The following is a 22,238-nucleotide window of genomic DNA, read 5'->3' on the forward strand; positions in this document are numbered from 1 at the left end:
CTGTCCATCACCAACTCCTGGAGTTTACTCAAACTCATGTCCATTGAGTCAGTGATGCCATCTAACCATCTCATCCTCTGTCCTCCCCTTCTCCTCCTGCCTTCAATCTTTCCCAACATCAGGGTCTTTTCAAATGAGTCAGTTTTTCGCGTCAGGTGGCCAAGTATTGGAGTTTCAGCTTCAACATCAGTCCTTCCAATGAACACCCAGGACTGATTTCCTTTAGGATGGACTGGTTGGATCTCCTTGCAGTCCAAGGGACTCTCAAGAGTCTTCTCCAACACCACAGTTCAGAAGCATCAATTTTTCGGCACTCAGCTTTCTTTATAGTCCAACTCTCACACCCATATGTGACTACTGGAAAAACCATAGCCTTGACTAGATGGACCTTTGTTGACAAAGTCATGTCTCTGCTTCATAATATGCTGTCTAGGTTGGTCATAACTTTCCTTCCAATGGGTAAGCATCTTTTAATTTCATGGCTGCAGTCACCATCTGCAGTGATTTTGGAGCCCCCAAAAATAAAGTCTGACACTATTTCCACTGTTTCCCCATCTATTTGCCATGAAGTAATGGGACCGGATGCCATGATCTTAGTTTTCTGAATGTTGAGCTTTAAGCCAAGTTTTTTGCTGTCCTCTTTCACTTTCATCAAGAGGCTCTTCAGTTCTTCTTCACTTTCTACCATAACGGTGGTGTCATCTGCATATCTGAGGTTATTGATAATTTTCCCGGCAATCTTGATTCCAGCTTGTGCTTCTTCCAGCCTAGCATTTCTCATGATGCATTCTGCATATAAGTTAAACAAGCAGGGTGAAAATATACAGCCTTAACGTACTCCTTCTCCTCTTTAGAACCAGTCTTTTGTTCCGTGTCCAGTTCTTACTGTTGCTTCCTGACCTGCATACAGGTTTCTCAAGAGGCAGGTCAGGTGGTCTGGTATTCCCTCTCTTTCAAAATTTTCCACAGTTTATTGTGATCCACGCAGTGGGCTTCCCTGGTGGCTCAGAGGTTAAAGTGTCTGCCCGCAATACGGGAGACCTGGGTTCAATCCCTGGGTCTGGAAGATCCCCTGGAGAAGGAAATGGCAACCCACTCCAGTATTCTTGCCTGGAGAATCCCATGGATGGAGGAGCCTGGTGGGTTACAGTCCATGGGGTTGCAAAGAGTCGGACATGACTGAGTGACTTCACTTTACACAGTCAAAGGCTTTGGCATAGTCAATAAAGCAGAAATAGATGTTTTTCTGGAACTCTCTTGCTTTTTTCGATGATCCAGCGGATGTTGGCAATTTGATCTCTGGTTCCTCTGCCTTTTCTAAATCCAGGTTGAACATCTGGAAGGTCACGGTTCACGTATTGCTGAAGCCTGGTGTGGAGAATTTTGAGCATTACTTTACTAGCGTGTGAGATGAGTGCAATTGTGCGGTAGTTTGACATTCTTTGGCATTCCCTTTCTTTAGGATTGGAATGAAAACTGACCTTTTCTAGTCCTGTGGCCACTGCTGAGTTTTCCAAATTTGCTGAAATATTGAGTGCAGCACTTTCACAGCATCATCTTTTAGGATTTGAAATAGCTCAACTGGAATTCCATCACCTCCACTAACTTTATTCGTAGTGATACTTCCCAAGACCCACTTGACTTCACATTCCAGTATGTCTGGCTCTAGGTGAGTGATCACACCATTGTGATTATCTGGGTCGTGAAGATCTAGGGGACTTAAAGTTTATTCATTCTATAACGATTAGATATTACTTTTTCACAATAAAGAAAAACATACTAAAGTTATTTTAATAAGCGGAAAAGAAAAGTTAATTTGGAAGTTCTTTTAAGATAGATTAACCAAGGAAGTTAAGGACAGACATGGAGACATGGAAGAGAGACCTGCCAGGAACCTGTGGTAATAGTCTGTAAGTAGGGTAGTGGTGTAGGAGGAATAGAAAAGGAGAAATAATCAGGGATTTTGTAAAGGAGTAAATTGGTGTGACTTCAGTGAGTGGGCATGGAGAGTTGAGGGAAATTTCAAAGAAGCATAAAGTGAAAACATTTGTTAGTTAATCTCCTCACCACTGCCCCCCATCAAGTGACTAGTGAGTTGGATTAAATGAATCCAGTCATTAAATGAGTGACTATTTAGCATTAATATAGCAGTGCACATAAAGCATCTGTCAGTTTTAGAGTCTTGTCAGGGAATTATGTGTTCAGGTTAATGAGTCCTGCCTGGGAATCTAGAAGGGAAATAGTCATGCTTGATGATAGTCATCTTGTGACAAGCTGCTATGATGCTAATCAGGGGACTTGGGTTCTAGGCTCTGCTCTGATGTTGAAAATCTTTGGACTAAAATTAGGTCATCCATGCTATGGAACAAGATAGAAAGCCCAGAAATAAAGCCATGCACCTATGGGTACCTTATATTTGACAAAGGAGGCAAGAATATACAATGGGGCAAAGACAATCTCTTCAATAAGTAGTGCTGGGAAAACTGGACAGCTACATGTAAAAGAATGAAATTAGAACACTTCCTAACACCATACACAAAGATAAACTCAAAATGGATTAAAGACCTAAATGTAAGACCAGAAACTATAAAACTCTTAGGAGAAAACATAGGCAGAACACTCGATGACATAAATCAAAGCAGGATCCTCTGTGACCCACCTCCTAGAGTAACAGTAATAAAAACAAAAGTAAACAAGTAGGACCTGGTTAAACTTAAAAGCTTTTGCACAGCAAAGGAAACTATAAGCAAGGTGAAAAGACAACCCTCAAAATGGGAGAAAATCATAGCAAATGAAACAACTGACAAAGGATTAATTTCCAAAATATATAGGCAGCTCATATAACTCAATACCAGAAAAACAAACAACCCAATCAAAAAGGGGGGAAAAGACCTAAACAGACATTTCTCCAAAGAAGACATACAGATGGCTAACAAACACATGGAAAGATGCTCAACATCACTCATTATTAGGGAAATGCAAATCAAAACTACAATGAAATATCACCTCACACCAGTCAGAATGGCCATCATCAAAAAGTCTACAAACAATAAATGCTGGAGAGATTATGGAGAAAAGGGAATGCTCTTGCACTGTTGGTGGGAATGTAAATTGATCCAGCCACTATGAAAGACAGTAGGGAGAGTCCTTAAAAAACTAGGAATAAAACCACCATATGACCCAGCAATCCCACTTCTAGGCATATACCCTGAGGAAACCAAAATTGAAAATGACACATGTATCCCATTGTTCACTGAAGCACTGTTTATGATAACTAGAACATGGAAGCAACCTAGATGTCCATCAACAGGTGAATGGATAAAGAAGTTGTGGTACATATACACAATGGAATATTACTCAGCCATAAAAGGGAACACCACCTTTGAGTCAGTTCTAATGAAGTGAATGAACCTAGAACCTATTATACAGAGTGAAGTGAGTCAGAAAGAGAAAGTTAACTATCGTATTCTAATGCATATAGTGAAAAAGTTGGATTAAAGCTCAACATTCAGAAAACTAAGATCATGGCATCTGGTCCCATCACTTCATGGCAAATAGATGAGGAAACAGTGGAAACAGTGTCAGACTTTATTTTTTTGGGCTCCAAAATAACTGCAGATGGTGATTGCAGCCATGAAATTAAAAGACACTGACTCCTTGGAAGGAAAGTTACGATCAACTTGGATAGCATATTTAAAAGCAGAGACATTACTTTGCCAACAAAGGTCTGTCTAGTCAAGGCTATGGTTTTTCCAGTAGTCATGTATGGATGTGAGAGTTGGACGGTGAAGAAAGCTGAGCGCCAAAGAATTGATGCTTTTGAACTGTGGTGTTGGAGAAGACTCTTGAGAGTCCCTTGGACTGCAAGGAGATGTAACCAGTCCATCCTAAAGGAGATCAGTCCTGGGTGTTCATTGGAAGGACTGATGTTGAAGCTGGAACTCCAGTACTTTGGCCACCTCATGCAAAGAGTTGTCTCTTTGGAAAAGACCCTAATGCTGGGAAGGATTGGGGGCAGGAGGAGAAGGGGACGGCAGAGGATGAGATGGCTGGATGGCATCACCGACTCGATGGACATGAGTTTGGGTAGACTCCGGGAATTGGTGATGGACAGGGAGGCCTGGCATGCTGCAATTCATGGGGTCGGACACAACTGGGTGACTGAACTGAACGCGTATATATGGAATCTAGAAAAGTGGTACTGAAGAATTTACTTACAGGGCAGCAATGGACAGACAGACATAGAGAACAGACTTGTGGACATGGGGAGAGGGGAGGAAAGGGTGAGCTATATGGAAAGAGTAACATGGAAACTTACATTACCATGTGTAAAATAGACAGCCAACGGGAATTTGCTGTATGGCTAAGAAACTCAGACGGGCTCTGTATCAGCCTAGAGGGGTGGGATGGGGAGAGATGGGAGGGAGGTTCAAAAGGGAGGGGATTTATGTATACCTGTGGCTGATCAGGTTGAGGTTTGACAGAAAATAACAAAGTTCTGTAAAGCAATTATCCTTCAATAAAAAATAAATTTAAAAAAATTAGGTCATCCATGAAATAAAGAGATCACTGTGCATGTTGTGTGTGTGCACGCACGTGCTCGCACATGCACGCGTGCATGCGCATCCCCTTACCAGCAGCACCTTTGTGTATTCTGATATCCTGCCCTTTATAATGTTATTACATGTCTGCTGCATTTCATGAGTCAAAATACATTAAAGGTAAGGACTCTATCTTCTTGTATTAACAATTCTAGAGTTTGACAGTGTTTGGGGCAAAGTGAGTGCCCAATCAATGGTTGTTGAATAAAGAAATGAATTTTCCCCTCCTTACCTGAAAAAGGTGAGGATAACTGTGTTCTCCTCCAGTGGTGTGAAATAATGTGAGCTGCCACATTATTAGGGTTAGGGTTCGGGCTTGTCGGCAGAGAGAATGAGTGCTGTCTCCCTGCACACCCTGAGTTGGCTCTGAATTTGTTTTTGTTGTTTGTTCTGAAAACACTGAAAGTAAAATGATACAAAAATCTTTGGAATAAGACTTCCTCTGGACACTGGAGTCTTCCTCCTTTGAAGAAGCCCCTGAAGGACTTGCACCTAAATCATGCCTCCTCTTTCTACGGAAATTAAACCTACTGACTGGGGAGCCAGTGGCATCAGGCCCTCCCTCCCTCTTGCCTAAATGCAGCAGTTTTATCTTATTTTTCAGCCTTTTTAAACTCATAAACCCTCCACCCCCACCACGTTTTTCCCTCTTCATCTGCTTGTGTCTCTTTGGCACCTTCATTCTTCCTTTGCTGCTGTTTTCTGTTCTCTAAGGTTCATGTCATTTTAAAAAATAGCCTGTACTATAAAATTCATCCTTTACAAATATACAATTTTGTGATTTTTTTTTTAGTGTATTCAGAGTTTGCAGTGATCACCACTGTCTGTTGAAAATTCTAGAACATTTATAAGAATCCCTTATAAATAAACTGAGGTATATCCATATAATGGAATGTTACTCATATTATTTAGTGATTAAAAAGAAACACATTAGTAAGCTCCAAAAAGGTGTGAAGGAACTTAAATGCATATTGTTAAGTGAAAGAAGCCAGTTTGAATAAGGTTACATACTACATACTATATGATTCCACTACGTGACATTCTGGAAAAGGCAAAACTATAGAGATAGTAATAAAGGTCAGTGCTTGCCAAGGTTTCAGGGGAAGCAGGGAGGAATAGGTAGACTGCAGGAGATTTTTGGGCAGTGGAAATATTCTGTATGATACTGCGGTGGCAGATACATGACATGATGCTTTTGTCAGAACCCACAGAATTATACAACACAGAGAGTGAACTCTTAAGTAAACTATGGACTTTACTTATTAATACCAACTTGAGGCTCATCAGTTGTAACAAATGTACCATGCTAATGCAGGATGTTAATAGAGGAAATTGTGTGGGCAGAGAGAGAGAGAATATATGGGAACTCTGTGTACTTTCTGCTGAATTTTCTTATAAACTGAAAACAGATTTTAAAAACAATCTATTAATTTAAAAAACAAACAAAAAGCCCTTTAGCAGTCACTCCCTATTCTCTCCCTCCCCTTCTCAGCCTTAAGCAACCACTGATCTACTTTCTGTTGCTATACATTGCCTGTTCTAGACAGTCTGTATAAATGGAATCATACAGCCTTTTGTATTTCCACTTCTTTCTCTTGGCATGTTTTCAAGGTTCAGTCATGTTTCACCATGTATCAGCACTTCACTCCCTTGTATAGCTGAACAACATTCCACTGTTTGGATCCACCACATTTTGCTACCCATTCATCAACCTTTGCACATTTGGGTGCTTTCCATTTTTTACCCATCATGAATGATGGTGCCCTGAACATCTGTGCACAATTTCTTATGTGGACATATGCTTTCATTTCTTTTGGAGATATAACAAGACATAGAATTGCTGAGTCATATGGTAATTTTATGTTTAATATTTTGGAAGAACTTGCAAACTGTTTTCCAAAGTGGCCACCATTTTACATTCCCATCAACCATGTATGAAGGTTCCATTTCTCTACATCTGTACCAGTACTTGTTCTTGGCTATATTTTTGATTACATAGCCATCCTAGTGGGTTTAAAGAGGTATCTCATGATTTTGATTCACATTTCCCTAATGACATTAAGCATTTTTTCATATGTTTATTGGCATATATCTTTGGAGAAATGTATGTTCAAATATTTTGCCCACATTCTAATTGGATTATTTATCTTTTTATTGTTGACTGTGAGTGTTACATTCTGGATATGTCTCTTACATGTGATTTACAGTTCTTTTCCATTGATCTGTATGTCTGTCCTTGTGCCAGTACCACAGTCTTGATTCCTGTTGCTTCTAATAAGTTTCGAAATCAGAAAGTGGGAGTCCTCTGCCTTTGTTCTTTTAAAAGATTGCTTTGGCTATTTTGGGCCCATTGTATTTCCATATGAATTTTAGGAGTATCTTGTCAATTTATGCAAAAAGTCAGCTGGAATTTTAATAGAAATTGTTTTGAATCTGTAGCTGAGTTTGGGGAGTACTCATCTTAACAGTATTAAGTCTACCAATCCATTAACATGGAATGTCTTTTTATTATATCATTTAATTTCTTACAATGATTTTTGTGGTTTGCAGTATACAAGTCTTGCAGTTCTTATATTAAATTTATTCCTAAATATTTTATTATTTTTGATGCTATTCTAAATGGAATGTTTCCATAATTTCATTTTCAGCTTGTTCATTGTGTGTAGAAACACAACTGATATTTTTACATTGATCTTGTATCTTGCAACCTCGTTCAACTCATGAGTTCTAATAGTTTTTTTGCAGATTCCTTAGAATTTTCTGTATGTAAGATCATGTCACCCTCAAATAGAAATAATTTTATTTTCCTTTATAACCTGAATGCCTTCTTTTTTTTTCTTGATTGCTATGGCTAGAACCTCCAACACGATGTTGAATAGACGTGACCGGAGAGGACAGGATCCTTGTTTTGTTTCTGATCTTTGGAGAAAGCATTCAGTCTTTCACCTTTACATGATGTTGGCTGTGGGTGTTTGTTTCATAGATTCCCTTTACCAGGTTGAAGTTCCCTTCTATTCCTAGTTTTTTGAAGGTTTGTTTTTTTAAATCATATAAGGGTGTTGGATTTGTCAAGTGCTTTTACTGAGTCTATTGAGATGAACATGTAATTTTTGTCTTTTCTCCTATTGATATGGTGTATTACACTAATTGATTTTCAGTTGTTAAACGAACCTTTATTCCTGGGATAAATCACCCACTTATGATGTATAATCCTCTTTATATGCTGTTAGATTTAGCTTGCTAGTATTTTATTGAAGATTTTTCCATCTATATTCTTAAGACATGTTGGTCTATAGTTTTCTTATAATATCTTGGTTTTTTGTATCAGGCTAATTTTGGCTCATTGGATGAACTTGGTATGTTCCTTCCTCTTCCTTTTTTGGAAGGGTTTGTAAAGAATTAGTGTTAATTCTTTAAATGCTTGGTAATTTACCAGTGAAGTCACCTGGACCTGGACTTTTCATTATGGGAAATTTTTTGATTATTCTTTCAGTCTCTTTATTTGTCATAAGTCTTTTTAGATTTTTTATTCCTTCTTGAGTCACTCTTGCTACTTTGTATCTTTCTAGAAATTTGTCCATTTCTACTAGGTTATCTGATTTTTTGGCATACAATTTTTCATAGTCTTCTCTTGTAATCATTTTTACTTTGGTAAAGCTAATAGTGATGTCTTTTCTTTCAGTCTTGAGTTTAGGGTTTTGAATGTTCTCTCTTGTTCGCAGTCTGGCTAAAGGTTTGTCAATTTTGTTGGTCTTTTTGAAGCACCAACTTTTGGTTTTATTGATTGTTTTTTTTCTTTTGTTTTTTCATTCTGTTTTATTTATCTCTACTCTGATATTATTTCTTTCCATCAACTTGTTTTGAGTTTAATTTGCTCTCCTTTTTTCTCGTTTTTTATGGTAAAAAGTTAGGTTGTTGACTTTAAAATCTTTCTTAATTTAGGTGTTTGTAGCTACTTCTGAGCACTGCTTTAGCTGTATCTTATAAGTTTTGGTATGTTGTATTTTCCTTTTCATTCATCTCAAAGTATTTTTCTGATTTCCCTTGTGATCTCTTCTATGACTCATTGGTTACTTAGGAATGTCTTCTGTGGTTTTTTAAAATTTTTATTTATTTTTTAATATATTTTTTTGGCTGCGTGGCATGTGGGATGTTAGTTCTCTGACCGGGGATCAGACCCACACGCCCTGCATTGTAAGTGTGAAGTCTTAACCACTGGACCGCCAGGGAAGTCTGTCTTTTGTGTTTTATCTGTCATATTTATTAAACATTTATTGTGAACTCATTGTGAAACCCTAGGTGGTAAAGAATGCGCAGTGGTAAGAATCTGCCTGCCAATGCAGGCGACACAAGAGATGTGGGTTCAGTCTCTGAGCCAGGAAGATCCCCTGGCGAAGGGAATGGCAACCCACTCCAGTATTCTTGCCTGGAAAATTCCATGGACAGAGGAGCCTGGCGGGCTACAGTCTGTGAGGTTGCAAAGAGTCAGACGTGACTGAGCACATGCAACACGCAACTAAAATCTAACATCCCTAATATCCCCCTTTGTGAAGTAAGTTTGCTGTGCAGGGCAAGAAAAGTCATTGGCCAGCAGGTTGCTTTTCTTAATGCTGGGCGTTAGGGACACAGGCCTTGTGAGTGTTTCCCCTAGGACCTTCTGTCCTGAGCTAACACATGTGTCTTGGGGAGGAAAAGGGGATAAAATGGTTGGTGGATAAAGAAGTACACTGTTTTAAAAACAGCTGTTTAAACTTTTATGTGGCCCTATGTTAGTAGAAGTAAAATTAGAACAGAAAAAAAAAAAGTTAAATTGGGGAGTTATTTTAATAATTTTCTTTGGAGTTGGTGTTGTGCACAAAAATTAGTGCTTTTATTTAGCCACATTAATGTGCTTCCTCAGAGAACGAGAGAGTATGTGGTTGCCTTTGAGTTTATGAAAATTTTAAGAAACATTGATAAGACTAACTCTTGTTTCAGACATATTTAAGGAATTTGTGGGGTTGATTTCAGTTTTAGTTCCTGGTTCCTCATTTCTAATTAACTTCCCTTATCCATCCCCCAAGGTTTACGGCTTATGAAATATATAAAGTTCAGTTCTTAAGGCAACTATTATACTAACCTGCATTTGTATGATAATAATCCCCTCCTTTTTTAAACAAAGTGCTTTCATACATTATTTTACTTAAGATTTACTATAATCTTGTGATGTGCTTGACTGTCTTGAAAACTGGTACACTAATCAGATTTTAGCTGGCACCAAAAGCCAGAATTTCAGTTTATTACTGAGGAAAAATTAAGCTAGAGAAGTGGTGGTTATATGGTCTTAAATGTAATTTTACAGATGACATAAAGTGCAGGAACCCTGGGTTTATTTACTGTGCCTTTCTAATTAAAAAAAGGAAACAGTTGCAATTTAAATATTTTACTTCCGTCAAAACTAAACAAAGGGTTATACCTTTTGTTTGATTTTTATGACTACACTACGTTTGTGTAAAAAAAATCAGTGAAGTTTGTGCAGTACACTATGTCCTTCTGACTTCTCAAAGGTGCCATTCCTGAATTCCATTCCTGAATTAATTAATTAATTAAAAACAGCAATATAAAAAAAAATTAAAAAAGAAAAAAAAAGAAGAAAATAAAACAGCAATATATGAAGGTACTGGTTTGTAATGGTGTGTGATTGATGACTCATTTTACTACATAAAGAAAAGATGTGATTACCATTTATTTCACTAAGGACATGGGTTTAGGCTGTAAATATATTGCTTTTTAAAAACTATCAATAGCAAATATAGTTTGTTTTAATGAAAGGATATTTTGAAATACTTTATTAAAATTGTACAGTTGATAAGCATAATTTAAAATTTAGCGCATAGTAATACTTGGATCAACTAGTTACCCTGCAATTGCTAATTGTATACTTGACTCTGAAGAAAAGTTCCCAGGCTTGTATATTATTATACTGAAATAAAAAAAAAAATGTGATGATAAAGAATAGGAAAGCTTTAAAAGACCAGTTTTTGAAAAGTTCAAACTAATTTGGGAGTAGTACTGAAGCAGTTAGCTTTTAAGATGGTGGTAGAAAGGAAAGTTTTTTTTTCCAAGAGCCTTGGCATATTAGTCTCATTTCAGAGCCACTCTATAAAATGCTGGATGCAATAGTTAGCTCTCATGTTATGACACTGGATTTGGTAAATGTAGTTGATTCACATATGAAGTTTGGTTTTCCTGACCTAACCATGATACCAAGTAATACAGGGTACTGGGCATTGTTGGTGTATAGTATTAACGGTGATTTCAAGCAAACAGACAAATCAGAGTTTTTATATCCAAATGAAGATTGATCCTTTAAGTTTTGTTACCTGGTTAAGACTTCTACATTTAGTCCAGTGATTTGCCAGTGTTTGAGTTTTTCATCTTCTCTTTTAAAATTGCCTTTAAAGCCTCAGTAATATTCCTTTCAGTATACTGAAGTTGTGACATTTTTATTCTCTGAGAGTAATCTTCAGAAAGAACTAGACATCATTTGGAACCTCATTGGATAAACAAAGTCGACAATCAGATTGCTTGGGAATTTAAAGAATAATGTATCAATTGAAAGTAATATGGTGTATTGTGTTGTGGCCTGTAAGAAACTGGCTCCAAAAGCAGCTTTCGAGAAAGCTTATTTATTGGAATAAATGTACCCCTTTCAAAGTGACTCCTTTAAAGGAAATTCATTTGATGTATAAGTTCAGGTTCATGTACTTTAAAATTCATTACCTTTATCTCATAGTTACATCTTGTGTAAGAACTTGGGGAAACTCCAAAACTAAACAATGAAGAAGATTAGATTACTTTGCCAGTCACCAAAAACCCATGCCTGTGCAGGTAACTGAATAGCAGGGGATTGAGAGGATGTCTGTGACCCCAGCGGGAGTAGGCGAAATCTCCTGAGACAGTCCAGGGTTGTAATTATAGACTTCTAATGGCAGGAGAGAATTATCCTGAAAATGTCAGGGTCTTCCTGTGTGTTCCTTTGGGCTCAACAAATTTGAAGAGGGAATTGAGAGCCAAATTGCTTAGGATGCATACTTATTTATATATACACACAATTTTAAATACAAATTTTATATTTTTCTAATTATAAATACTGAAAATAATTAAAAATACAGACGAGAAAGAAGCTTTTTCTGATCACACTTATCAGAGAAGTCCTCACTGATCTTTGGTTAAGATCCTTTCTTCTATATGTTGTTTTGTAAGATTGAGATCATACTGAACTTACAATTTTCAATACTGATTTTTGTTTACTTATGACTTTGTTAATAAAAATCATTTGTGAACAAAATATTTAATGGCAGTTTTCTGTTATCCAGCTGCTTGTGGTGCGGGAGGTTTACTGTGAGTCTGTGCTTAGTCGCTCAGTCGTGCCCGACTCCGTGCAGCCCCGTGGACTGTAGCCCGCCAGGCTCCTCTGTCCTTGGGAATTCTTCAGGCAAGAATACTGAAGGGGAGTGCCATGCCTCCCCCAGGGGATCTTCCCAACCCAGAGATCGAACCTACATCTCCCACATTGCTGGAGGATTCTTTACTATCTGTGCCACCAGGGAAGCCCAAAGTTTACTATAAAGCTATGTAAAGTTTATTATGAAAAAAAGTTTAGAAGAAATAATGAACACTTAAACTGTTTCTTCCATATTCTTGGTGTGAAAAGTATCAGAAAAAAAAAATGAAGCAAAGAATCATAAGGCATTTGATGGGATTGTGCATTCTTAGTTCCTTGGGCTCTATTTATTTATTTGTAAATGTTTTCCTTGCTAATATGCAGCTGCAGTCTCTTTCCTAGACTCAGAACTAAGAAAAAAAGTGATTACTTCTTTCTCTTGCTTAAGGTGGTTGGAGGTAAAGTGAAGAAGCCCGGCAAACGTGGTCGAAAGCCAGCCAAAATTGACTTGAAGGCAAAACTCGAGAGGAGCCGGCAGAGTGCAAGAGAATGCCGGGCCAGAAAAAAACTGCGGTATCAGTATTTGGAAGAATTGGTATCCAGCCGGGAAAGAGCCATTTGTGCCCTTAGAGAGGAACTGGAAATGGTGAGAAAGTCTGTCAGTAAATGTCTGAAACAATCAACCTAAACTGTATTAAAACCTGGAGATACGAGTTTTCAGCTATCCCGTTGACAAGCATGAGAGAGGATATTTATCTGTTAGCAAGAACATAGGGAAATACTCATTTTTCGTATGTTCCTGGTGGGAGTGGACAGTGACTATTTCGTTAAGGGATTATTTATGATAGGAGACAAAAAGGAAAATAACCCAAATGCTCAACAGTCAGGGATTGGTTAAATAAATTATACTACATTCATATATTGGACTACTTTGCAGCCCATGAAAATCACAGTGCACATATGTATGTACGGATCTGGAAAGACACAATATATTGCTAAGTGGAAAAAGCAGTATAACAATATGTAACAGTATGCATTGTATGATACTATTAGGCCTGCTTCTATTCATTCATTCAGATTTCAAGTAGTGACTGTAGACATATAAAAGAGAATAGAAACCTTGATAGTACTGTAATCTCAGGGGAGGAGGTGATATGTTGGAAAAGAGAGAGACAATACTAACATGATCGTTAACATGGGGACAGGCTGCCCCAGCTCTTTAGAAGGTCAGGTTGGGGCCTGCAGAGAGTCCAGATGCACACTATTTAGGAGACTTTTTTTTAATATGCTGTATTTGACTACAAATTATTTTTTACCTCCTGTGGTATAAGCCACTGGAGGACATAATCTTTGGATGATTAATCTTTTATAGCCCCAAAGTCTACAGTATACACTTTGGTAGGAAGTAGATGTTTAGTGAATATTTATGAACTAGAGAAAGGAAATCACAAAATTACTTACTTTAGAAGTGGAAATAATAATGTGACAGTCAGCACAAAGAGATGAATTTTGATGCATGGCACTCCACAGGAAGGTATTATTTTAGCCAGAGAGGCCTTTTACATCTGAGCAGCACTCCAGCACATCACAAGGAGGTTCAGTGGTAGTTTTTCACCCCCCTTTCTGAAGATAGCAGGCTTCATCCATGTCCTAGGTCATGAGTAGGAATACAGTAGAAGGTGGGCTTCCCAGTAGCCAGTTTGACCTCTCGTTATGGGAGTTGTTCTGTCTAGGATTTTCTGCCTGACTAGTAGAATTGTACTCAACCATATTCTACATATTTCAGTACAAGCAATGGTGCATGGCAATGGACCAAGGTAAAATCCCGTCTGAAATAAAGGCCCTGCTCACTGGGGAAGAGCAGAGCAAGTCTCAGCAGAACGCAAGCAGGCACGTGAAGGCTGGGAAGACGGAGGCTAACAGCAACTCCTGTGAGTACGGTACGCGGGAGAGTTTATCTTCAGAGGAGTGACTCAGAGCAGGCTTTCTGTTGACCTCTTCCCTTGCTGTGTGTTTTCAAATAAAATAAAATGGCGATGTCATTTGTAATACACTGGTAACCAAGTGAAATGGCACTATATTCTAAATATTGGAATGTGTTATATACATGGGGTCTATAAAGAGCAGCTGATAAATTCATGGCAGTTTTAAAAAGTAGAGTTAGTAGATAAATGAAAGTGTACCATTTTAGTAGTTGTCATTATTATTATTATTGGCCTCACTGCACAGCTTTTGGGATCATAGTTCCCCAACCAGGGATTGAACCCAGGCCCACAGCAGTGAAAGTGCCAAGTTCAAACCACTGGACCACCAGGGAATCCCCTAGTTATTGTTAATAATAACAATACCTTTTATTTTGATTTTGATTTACAAAGTAGTTTCACTTACATTTATCTTAATTATTTCCTCCAGTCACTGTGTTAAGTATAATTGTGCTTTTTATTTTATAGATAAAGAAATAGTACAGGAGCTTGGTAAAGTGCCCAGGGTCACACAGCTATAGTGGTAGAACCTGTCCTCACCTAGCTCAGGCTCTATCTATTGCAGTAGCCCATCACCATAAGGGTTTTTTTTAGTTAAGGAGAAATTCACACAGCATAAAATTAATCACTCAAAAGTAACAATTAAGAGGCATTTGGGATTTTCAGAGTGTTGTACAGCAACCACCTCTATTTAGAAAACATTGTATCACCCCAAAAGAAAACTCCAAACTCACTAGTGGTTAATCGCTATCACCCTCCCTCCAGCTCCTGGTAACTGTGAATCTGCATTCTGTCTCTGCGGACTTACCTGTTCTTGGATATTCTGTATAAATAGACTCATACAGTGTGTGACTTTTTTATGTCTGGCTTCTTTGACCTAGCATAATGTTTTCAGGGTTCATCCACTTTGTAGCATGTATCAGTATCTCATTCCATTTTATGACTGCATAATATTCTCTTATACATATATACCACAATTTATTTATCCATTTATCCATTGATGGATATTTGTTTCTACCTTTGGCTGTTGCAAGCAGTGTTACTATAAACATGCGTGTATAAGTATACATTTGAGTGCCTGTTTTCAATTGTTTTGGGTATATACCAGAAGTGGAATTGCCGGGTCATATGGTAATTCTATATTTTTTAGAAGAACTACAAATTATTTCCCACAGCAGTTGAAATGTTTTACATTACCACCACAGTATATGAAGTTTCCCATTTCTCTATATCTTGCCAACGCTTTTTATTTTCCGTTTTTTAAAAATGTAGCCTTCCGTGCTTGCTTCAGCAGCACATATACTAAAATTGGAACGATACAGAGAAGATTAGCATGGCCCCTGCGCAAGGATGACACGCAAATTTGTGAAGCGTTCCATATTTTTCCTGTTCAAAAAAAAAAAATGTAGCCTTCCTGGTGAAGTGGCATCTGATTGTGGTTTTCATTTCCATTTTTCCTTAATGATGCTGAGCAACTTTTCATGTGCTTGCTGGCCATTTGTATGTCTTTGAAAAAAGTGTCTGTTTATGTCCCTTGTGCATGTTTTAATTGAGTTGTTTTTCATTTTGTTGTTGAATTGTAAGAGTTCTTTATATATTCTGGATTCTAGACCTTTATCAGATATATGATTACAGATATTTCTTCTATACTATAGGTTGTCTTTTCACTTTCTTGATAGTGTCCTTTGGTGCACAAAAGACTTTAATTTTGAGGAACTCCATTTTATCTATTTTTAATTTTGTTGTTCATGCTTTGGGTACCCTATCTAACAATTCATTGCCAAATCCAAGGTCATGAAAATTTGCCCCAACGTTTTCTTCTAAGAGCTTTATGCTTTTAGGTATTATATATCATTGATCTATTGAGTTAATATTTCTATGTGGTATAAGATAGAAGTCCAGCTTAATTCTTTTGCATGTGAAGATACAGTTGTCTCAGCCCCATTTGTTGATGAGGCTATATTTTAGAATGAAGGTGTCATGTGTTGATTTCTTCATCATTGTGATTGTTTTTTATAAGGAAATGTTATAAATTTTTTATCCTTTAAAAAAACTGTTATGCGAGCCTCTCTGGTGGCTCACTGGTAAAGAATCTGAGGCACGAGTTCAATCCCTGATCTGAGAAGATCCCACATACTGTGGAGTAACTTAGCCTCTGGGCCCTAACTGTTGAGCCTGTGCGCTAGAGCCCAGGAGCTGCAGTTGCTAAAGCCCGACCTCCCTAGAGCCCGTGCTCCCCAAGAGAAGCCACCATAATGAGACTCTTGTGCACTGCAACAAAGAATAGCCCCTGCTTGACACTAGAGAAAAGCCCGCCCAGTAACAAAGACCCAGCATAGACAAAAATAAATAAAATTATTTTTAGAATTTTTTATGAAATTGAAGGATTGGCTTTTTGATCACTTTTATTATATAAAGTAATATTTGCCTTAATCTAAATTGAATTAATGGGAAGGAAAGCCAGTTCAGTCTTTCAGTTTATATTTAAAAATAGTCTTCCTGTAGATACTAAATTTTTAAAAATTCATTTTAAAACAGAGTAACCAAACCAAAAAAAAAAAAAAAAAAACAGAGTAACCAAACCTCTTTATCTTTAAAAACATTCTTACATTTGTAACTTTATTTTTCAGGGTGAAGATCATATAAAATTATGAGTCAGTGACTGAAGCCAATATTCTGACCCTGTGGAGGATGAATAGGCAAGATTGTACTTCTTGGCTCCATTTACTACCTACTGCTCAGTCATCTCTGTAAATCTGCAGTTTCTAGCAAAATGTGTGATCATAGATCTCAAAGAATTTTGCTTTGATTTTCAACACTTAGAAAATTTACAGACGTTCAGACTCATTCTGGTTGGTATTGCCATGTTGCGATGCTTGGAAGCACAAGAAAAGAAAGTGAGTGAAGATTGTATTTTTGCACCTCAACTCCACATTGCTTTACTGGTTAATTTATATTCTTTCCATGTACTTCATGTAATTGTATGTGTATATGTGTTTGGGTGTCATTTCCTTTTATGTTTTTGATTGCCCTACAAAGAGAAACCAAATGGGCTGATGACTGACTACTAAGTCCTCAGCCTTTATGGACCTAATCTGATTTCTTTATATTTACTTGAGTCATGTTTATTTTATGCATGAACCATGACTTCTCCTGTGAGCCATTCCAGCATAAGCTGTGAATATATAGTAACAAATACATACACTTCTATTTTTGTAATCCATAATGATATGCCTGTTTTAAATAATATACACATTAACAAAATCCATCAAGAAAGCCCTTAAGATAGCCTCTATTTAAAACTTTTAATTGCTGTCTTTTCAAACTGTATTTATACAAGTTTATTAGGGCCTGATCCATACTTGGAGAATAATCAGTCAAACTTTTTATTTTTAAACAAGAAGTAATCTGTTAGGCATTTCAGCAGCATATATCATCTTGACAACCCAGAGTATGTATGTATGTATGTGTTTCTATTGTATGTGTTTCTATATGTATATGGGGGAGGGAAGGAGTGAATGTTCACAGACATTTTGTTGTGTTGTCAACTAATTTGGAGAATTTTTCTAAAGACAATGGGATGAAATTAGCTGCTGAGATCGGAGTTTCTGCCTCAGGAGATCTGGAACCAAACGAGGGACACATTGCTGGTGGGTCAAATGGCTTTAGCCATAACCAGAACACTTAAGTTTCTTCCCTGACTTGAGTTTCCTTATGAATGTATTCTGAGCCAGAGAGAAATAGACTGCGGGTGTGCATCCGGTTCAGCCCTGGCCCTGCCTCCGCTCCGGCGTGAAGCACTGGAGCCAGAGTCCTACCCAGCACCGCCGCCAGGGGGCCTGGTGGGGGGGGCGAGGGCAGAGGCGTTTTCTCCGATTCCCATCACGGCTGCCTTTGCTTTCTTCCTGGCTACCAAATGGAGTGATGGTTGAGGAATCACACTCATATGATACACTCAGACCTGGGAATCTTTGGACGTCCCCACTGAGACACTTTAAGACTCTTTTCTTTCGCATAGTTAAATAAGGAGGTTGTGGTCTCTGTTGCTGCTAAATTGTAATTGTTCTTTGCTCTGATAAAGCAAACATTTGGTTTCCAAATAAAATGTGTTTTGTCACAAAATAGTTTAGGAAGAGGCATTCTAGTCTAGCTTGTCTGTGAGGTGGAACATGAGACGGACCACATAGTTTCAGGTGACAAGGTACTTCCGTCCCTTCTCTGAGGCCATGCGTTTGAATTAAGTGCCTCCCTGAGTTCCTAAAACTCTCTTGTGCGTAGGTCACAGACTCAGATCGCAAGTCCAGTCCTTTGTGACAACTGATAAACCACTAGCCCAGTCTGTTGGGTCTTTCTGTTCTGAAGGACTAGGGGTTTAAGAGTATTTAATGTCTTTTTTGGATCATAAATATAGATTGTTAATATTCAGGCCTTCAGAATTTAAGTGTTTTAAATACAGTGTTCAGCTTGTAAATGGGTTATGTTTTTGCCATCTGGTCTACTCAAATGTATATTTTTATTTTGCAAAACAACCCAAGACTTAACTCTCTGTCGCTTTGTTCAGTACCTTTTGAATTTCCCAGAAGAGTTGTTTTCAAAGCAAACATTCCAAATGAATGTGGCTCTTCTATGGAATGTCTCCATTGTGCTCCAAGTGTTTCTTCTCTGGTTGTGATTTTAAATTACTGGGTCCTATAAGCTGTTCCCCTGCTGCCCTTTACAAGGGGACTGACTTTGTCCTCAGGTAGAGGATGTGTAATTTTGGGTGAAAGTAAATTACAATTTATTTGAATTTATTCTGAAACCTGTCTATTTGGTATCTTGGAGTAGATCAAACCAAGAAAAAGTTCGTTCGGGTACTGATTGCTTTGGGTACTGTGCGGGCTGCACGCTTGGGCCCCCTGAAGCACGTTAATAAACGTCACTGATGAAGACAGCTGGAGAATTTCTTGCCCCATTCCAGTTAGGGGGCAGCACGCTGAAATCCTGGCATCTCTTACTTACTTGTAAGGACAACAGACAGATGGAAAGAGAACAAAAGAGGGGGGAGTCAGTGAGCTCAGGCCCCTCTGAGTAGACATAGTACTTTTCCTTTTTCCCAGAGGAAGGTAAGGAGGGAAATATATTTATGTATTTAGGTCAGTCATATTCTGTCATTAATTTAGCACAGACCTGCCGTGTACTAGGGCAACTGAGTATAACATGGAATAAGTTTGACTAGGTCAAATTTTAGGATATATTTGATGTTCTTAAAATTTTTTTCTATTTTATCTAAAATCTTCCTAATATATCTGAATCAGAATCTTATCTTGCTGCAGCAAATTCGTATCACTCTTTACCAGCTAATTGACAGTATTTATCAGCATCACCATTTAGCATTTTATCATCTTTGAATTGTAATAGGCTTGATTTGGCTCATTATAAAAAGTATAGGTTTAAACTGGACTCACCTTTAGTTAAAGGCTAATAAAAATGAAAAACATAAATGTGATATATCAGAAAATCAGTTGCATATTATCAATTACATTTTTAGTTTTAAAAGAGAGGAAATTGACTTCTAAACCACATGGTATTTGGGGGCATTGAAGGAATCCTTTTTCTGAAGAGCATTGTACAATTATATTTTTATGAAAAATAAAATATCTTCACAGCTATCTCAGGTTGTCTGTTTCATAGTACTGGGGTATGTCTGTATAAGCATAGTAAAAAGAGCTGAGCTGGTCTTGAATCCATTTTCTGATTCACCTTGAATTATTTAATCTCTCAGACTGTTTCCTCCTCTGTAAAAAAGGGGAAGGATGACTTTACAGAGTAACTGATAGGCTAAATAGAGTTATGAGAAACTGCTGCTTTAGTAAAGAACTACATTAAATTAAGTGCGCCTGGGTTTGACTGTTGTTAAAATGTCATTTGTTAAAGGTAAACATATTTAATGGACTAGAATCTAAATATGTACTGTTGTAGGTGTTATGTTTCTGAAGCCTTTTTAGTTACATCGTTATGTCTATCCCTGGAATGGTATAGCTGGAGGTTCTTTTTAGCAATAATAGCCTTCAGGGCATGCTGCAGTCCATGGGGTTGCAAAGAGTTGGACCCACCAGAGCGTCTGAACTGAACTGATTAACTAGACTAAAGAACAATTAATGTTCCACCTGGCAGTAATCACCTGCATAAAGCAGGTTTTCAGGCTGCTAGGTAACCTGGTTCATTTTCCCTTATTCCATCCACTTTACTAAATTACAGAGTATCATAAATCGAAGCCAGGACTGCTACTGAATGTGGACTGCACAAGGGCACCCAGTTGAAGAAGTTATGGGCCTAAAATCACCTTCCCTTAAATAAGCCACGTGTGCAGGAAAGGGTACCTGCCATTGCTCACCAGGGCATACAGGTGGTGCAAGTCTGCCCAGAGAGGAGCCTTTCTTAAGTTTTCCACCTGGAGGGTACCTTTTATAAAACGTGCAAAACAGCTGTGTGCTGCAGCTGGTGTATTGCTGGCCCTAGAGGAAAGCCAGTAGTGTGCATCTAACCCAGCTGCATGCTGAGTGACATCAGATGGGCAGCTTTTCATCAGTAGTGATGGGAATATCGACACCACAGAAATCAGGGATTTCCCTCCCCTGCCAGAGAGTGGGTTTTCAGCACACCACTGAACAAGGCCTGGTGTAGACTGGAATGGCCCTGATCAGAGCAGGCACATTTGAGGCCCCCAAACTACATGACTGGAGGATACATGAAGCTAAAAGGACTCCGTAAGTCTGTAGGCAGCTTGGTGTCCATATCAAATTCAGCTTACAAGACAGACAGTTGATGGTTGTGACTCGGAAACTTCTGGGTTGCAGAGAGATACCCAGCTGAATTCTGGAAATGATTAGGAGGCAAATTAGCTGAATTCTTACTTAAAGCAAGCCTTAGGGTCAAAGTGATAGAACTAATTTACCAATTTAGACGTTGTGCCCGGGCTGAGGGTTGGGCTGCAGTTTGACAATAAGCTCTGGCTTTGCACTATTTTGACTCTGCAGGAGGGTAAAGATTTGAGCAGAGAAAATTTCCTGAGATCCAGCAGAACCCAGTTCAATCCTGCTGCTGTGCCTCAGTGCCCCTTTACTGGGAGGAAAATAATGTCTTGACAAGCACTTTGCAGCCCTAAACCCAGTCAAGTCAGCAGACTAGAAATGATGACACCTGTGCCTCCACTAGGTAGCCTTGGATAATAGTTCAGATTGTGTCCACTTCTTGTGCGTAGCATCAACAGGCCAAAAGCCCACAGTGAATTCTGGGTTTTTTCACTTCAATGGAATAAAGACCATGCTTGCTTATTTCCCAAAAGCTATATGGTTTATGATGAAAAGAAAATAATGATGTCCCTCAAACCTCAGGCCCTTAATGAACTGAATTCCAAGATCAATCACATGAGCTTGGAAGTAAGATTCCACATCCATTGAACCTTCAGATGAGATCCTAGCCCTGGCCAACACTGATTGCAGCCTTGTGAATCAAATGACAGCCTTGGGAATCAAAGCTATGTCCAGACTCCTGGCCCACAGAAGTTATGAGATTAAACAATGTGTATTATTTTAATCTGCCAAATTTGGGGGTAATATGCATTAATAGGGGCTTCCCAGGTTGTGCTAGTGGTAAAGAACCCACCTGCCAATGAAGGAGACCTAAGAGATGCAGGTTCGATCCCTGGGTCAGGAAAATCCACTGGAGTAGGAAATAGCAACCCACCCCAGTATTCTTGCCTGAAAAATTCCATGGACAAAGGAGCCTGACAGGTTACAGTCCATGGGACTGCAAAGAGTTGAACACAACTAGCAACTGAGCCACAAACATATGCAATAATAACTAATATAATTTTTTCATTTTTTCCCATATGAAATGTAAATTTCATACTCAGTTTATAAAAATAGACTAGTTTCAAATATCTTCCAAAATAACAGTAAACAAAAACAATAACCACACTCCTCTTTTTTCAGATCCCTTATTCACCAACTTAAACAGTTATACTTCCAGCTTCCTAATAATTCCAAAATTAGTAAAATGTGCCCTGAATTCTGGTCATTGGAAAGAACTATACCCCCTTGTAAATGAATATATTAGCTCCTGGTTAATATACTTCAATCCCCTATGAGGGTGACTAGGGAGAGGAGAGTCAGCTTTAGTCTGTGGAATTTATTCTGGGATGGGTGAAGCCACACTGGGACAGTCACACTAAGATCATCAGCGGTT

At 38.3% G+C, this 22,238-nt stretch overlaps 1 protein-coding gene and 1 non-coding gene across 3 annotated transcripts in view; both read left to right on the top strand.

Moving 5' to 3' along the window:
- The window catches only part of CREBL2 (cAMP responsive element binding protein like 2), a 29,397-nt gene extending 9,737 nt beyond the window's left edge, over window positions 1–19,660 (top strand). The window contains exons 2-4 of one of the 2 annotated variants that reach the window (XM_043881781.1): window positions 12,476–12,673; window positions 13,814–13,967; window positions 16,640–19,660. In XM_043881781.1, coding sequence (XP_043737716.1) covers window positions 12,476–12,673; window positions 13,814–13,967; window positions 16,640–16,644 — 357 coding nt within the window. In that variant the 3' untranslated portion in view covers window positions 16,645–19,660. The remainder of the gene's footprint in view (window positions 1–12,475; window positions 12,674–13,813; window positions 13,968–16,639) is intronic. The other variant, XM_043881782.1, reaches the window with a different exon arrangement.
- On the top strand, window positions 15,288–15,394 carry LOC122680937. Its single transcript, XR_006336846.1, has one exon. It is a non-coding gene; the product is annotated as a U6 spliceosomal RNA (small nuclear RNA).
- Window positions 19,661–22,238: the final 2,578 nt, after the last annotated feature.

Source organism: Cervus elaphus, chromosome 22 (assembly GCF_910594005.1).
Source record: "Cervus elaphus chromosome 22, mCerEla1.1, whole genome shotgun sequence".
Taxonomy (NCBI): domain Eukaryota; kingdom Metazoa; phylum Chordata; class Mammalia; order Artiodactyla; family Cervidae; genus Cervus; species Cervus elaphus.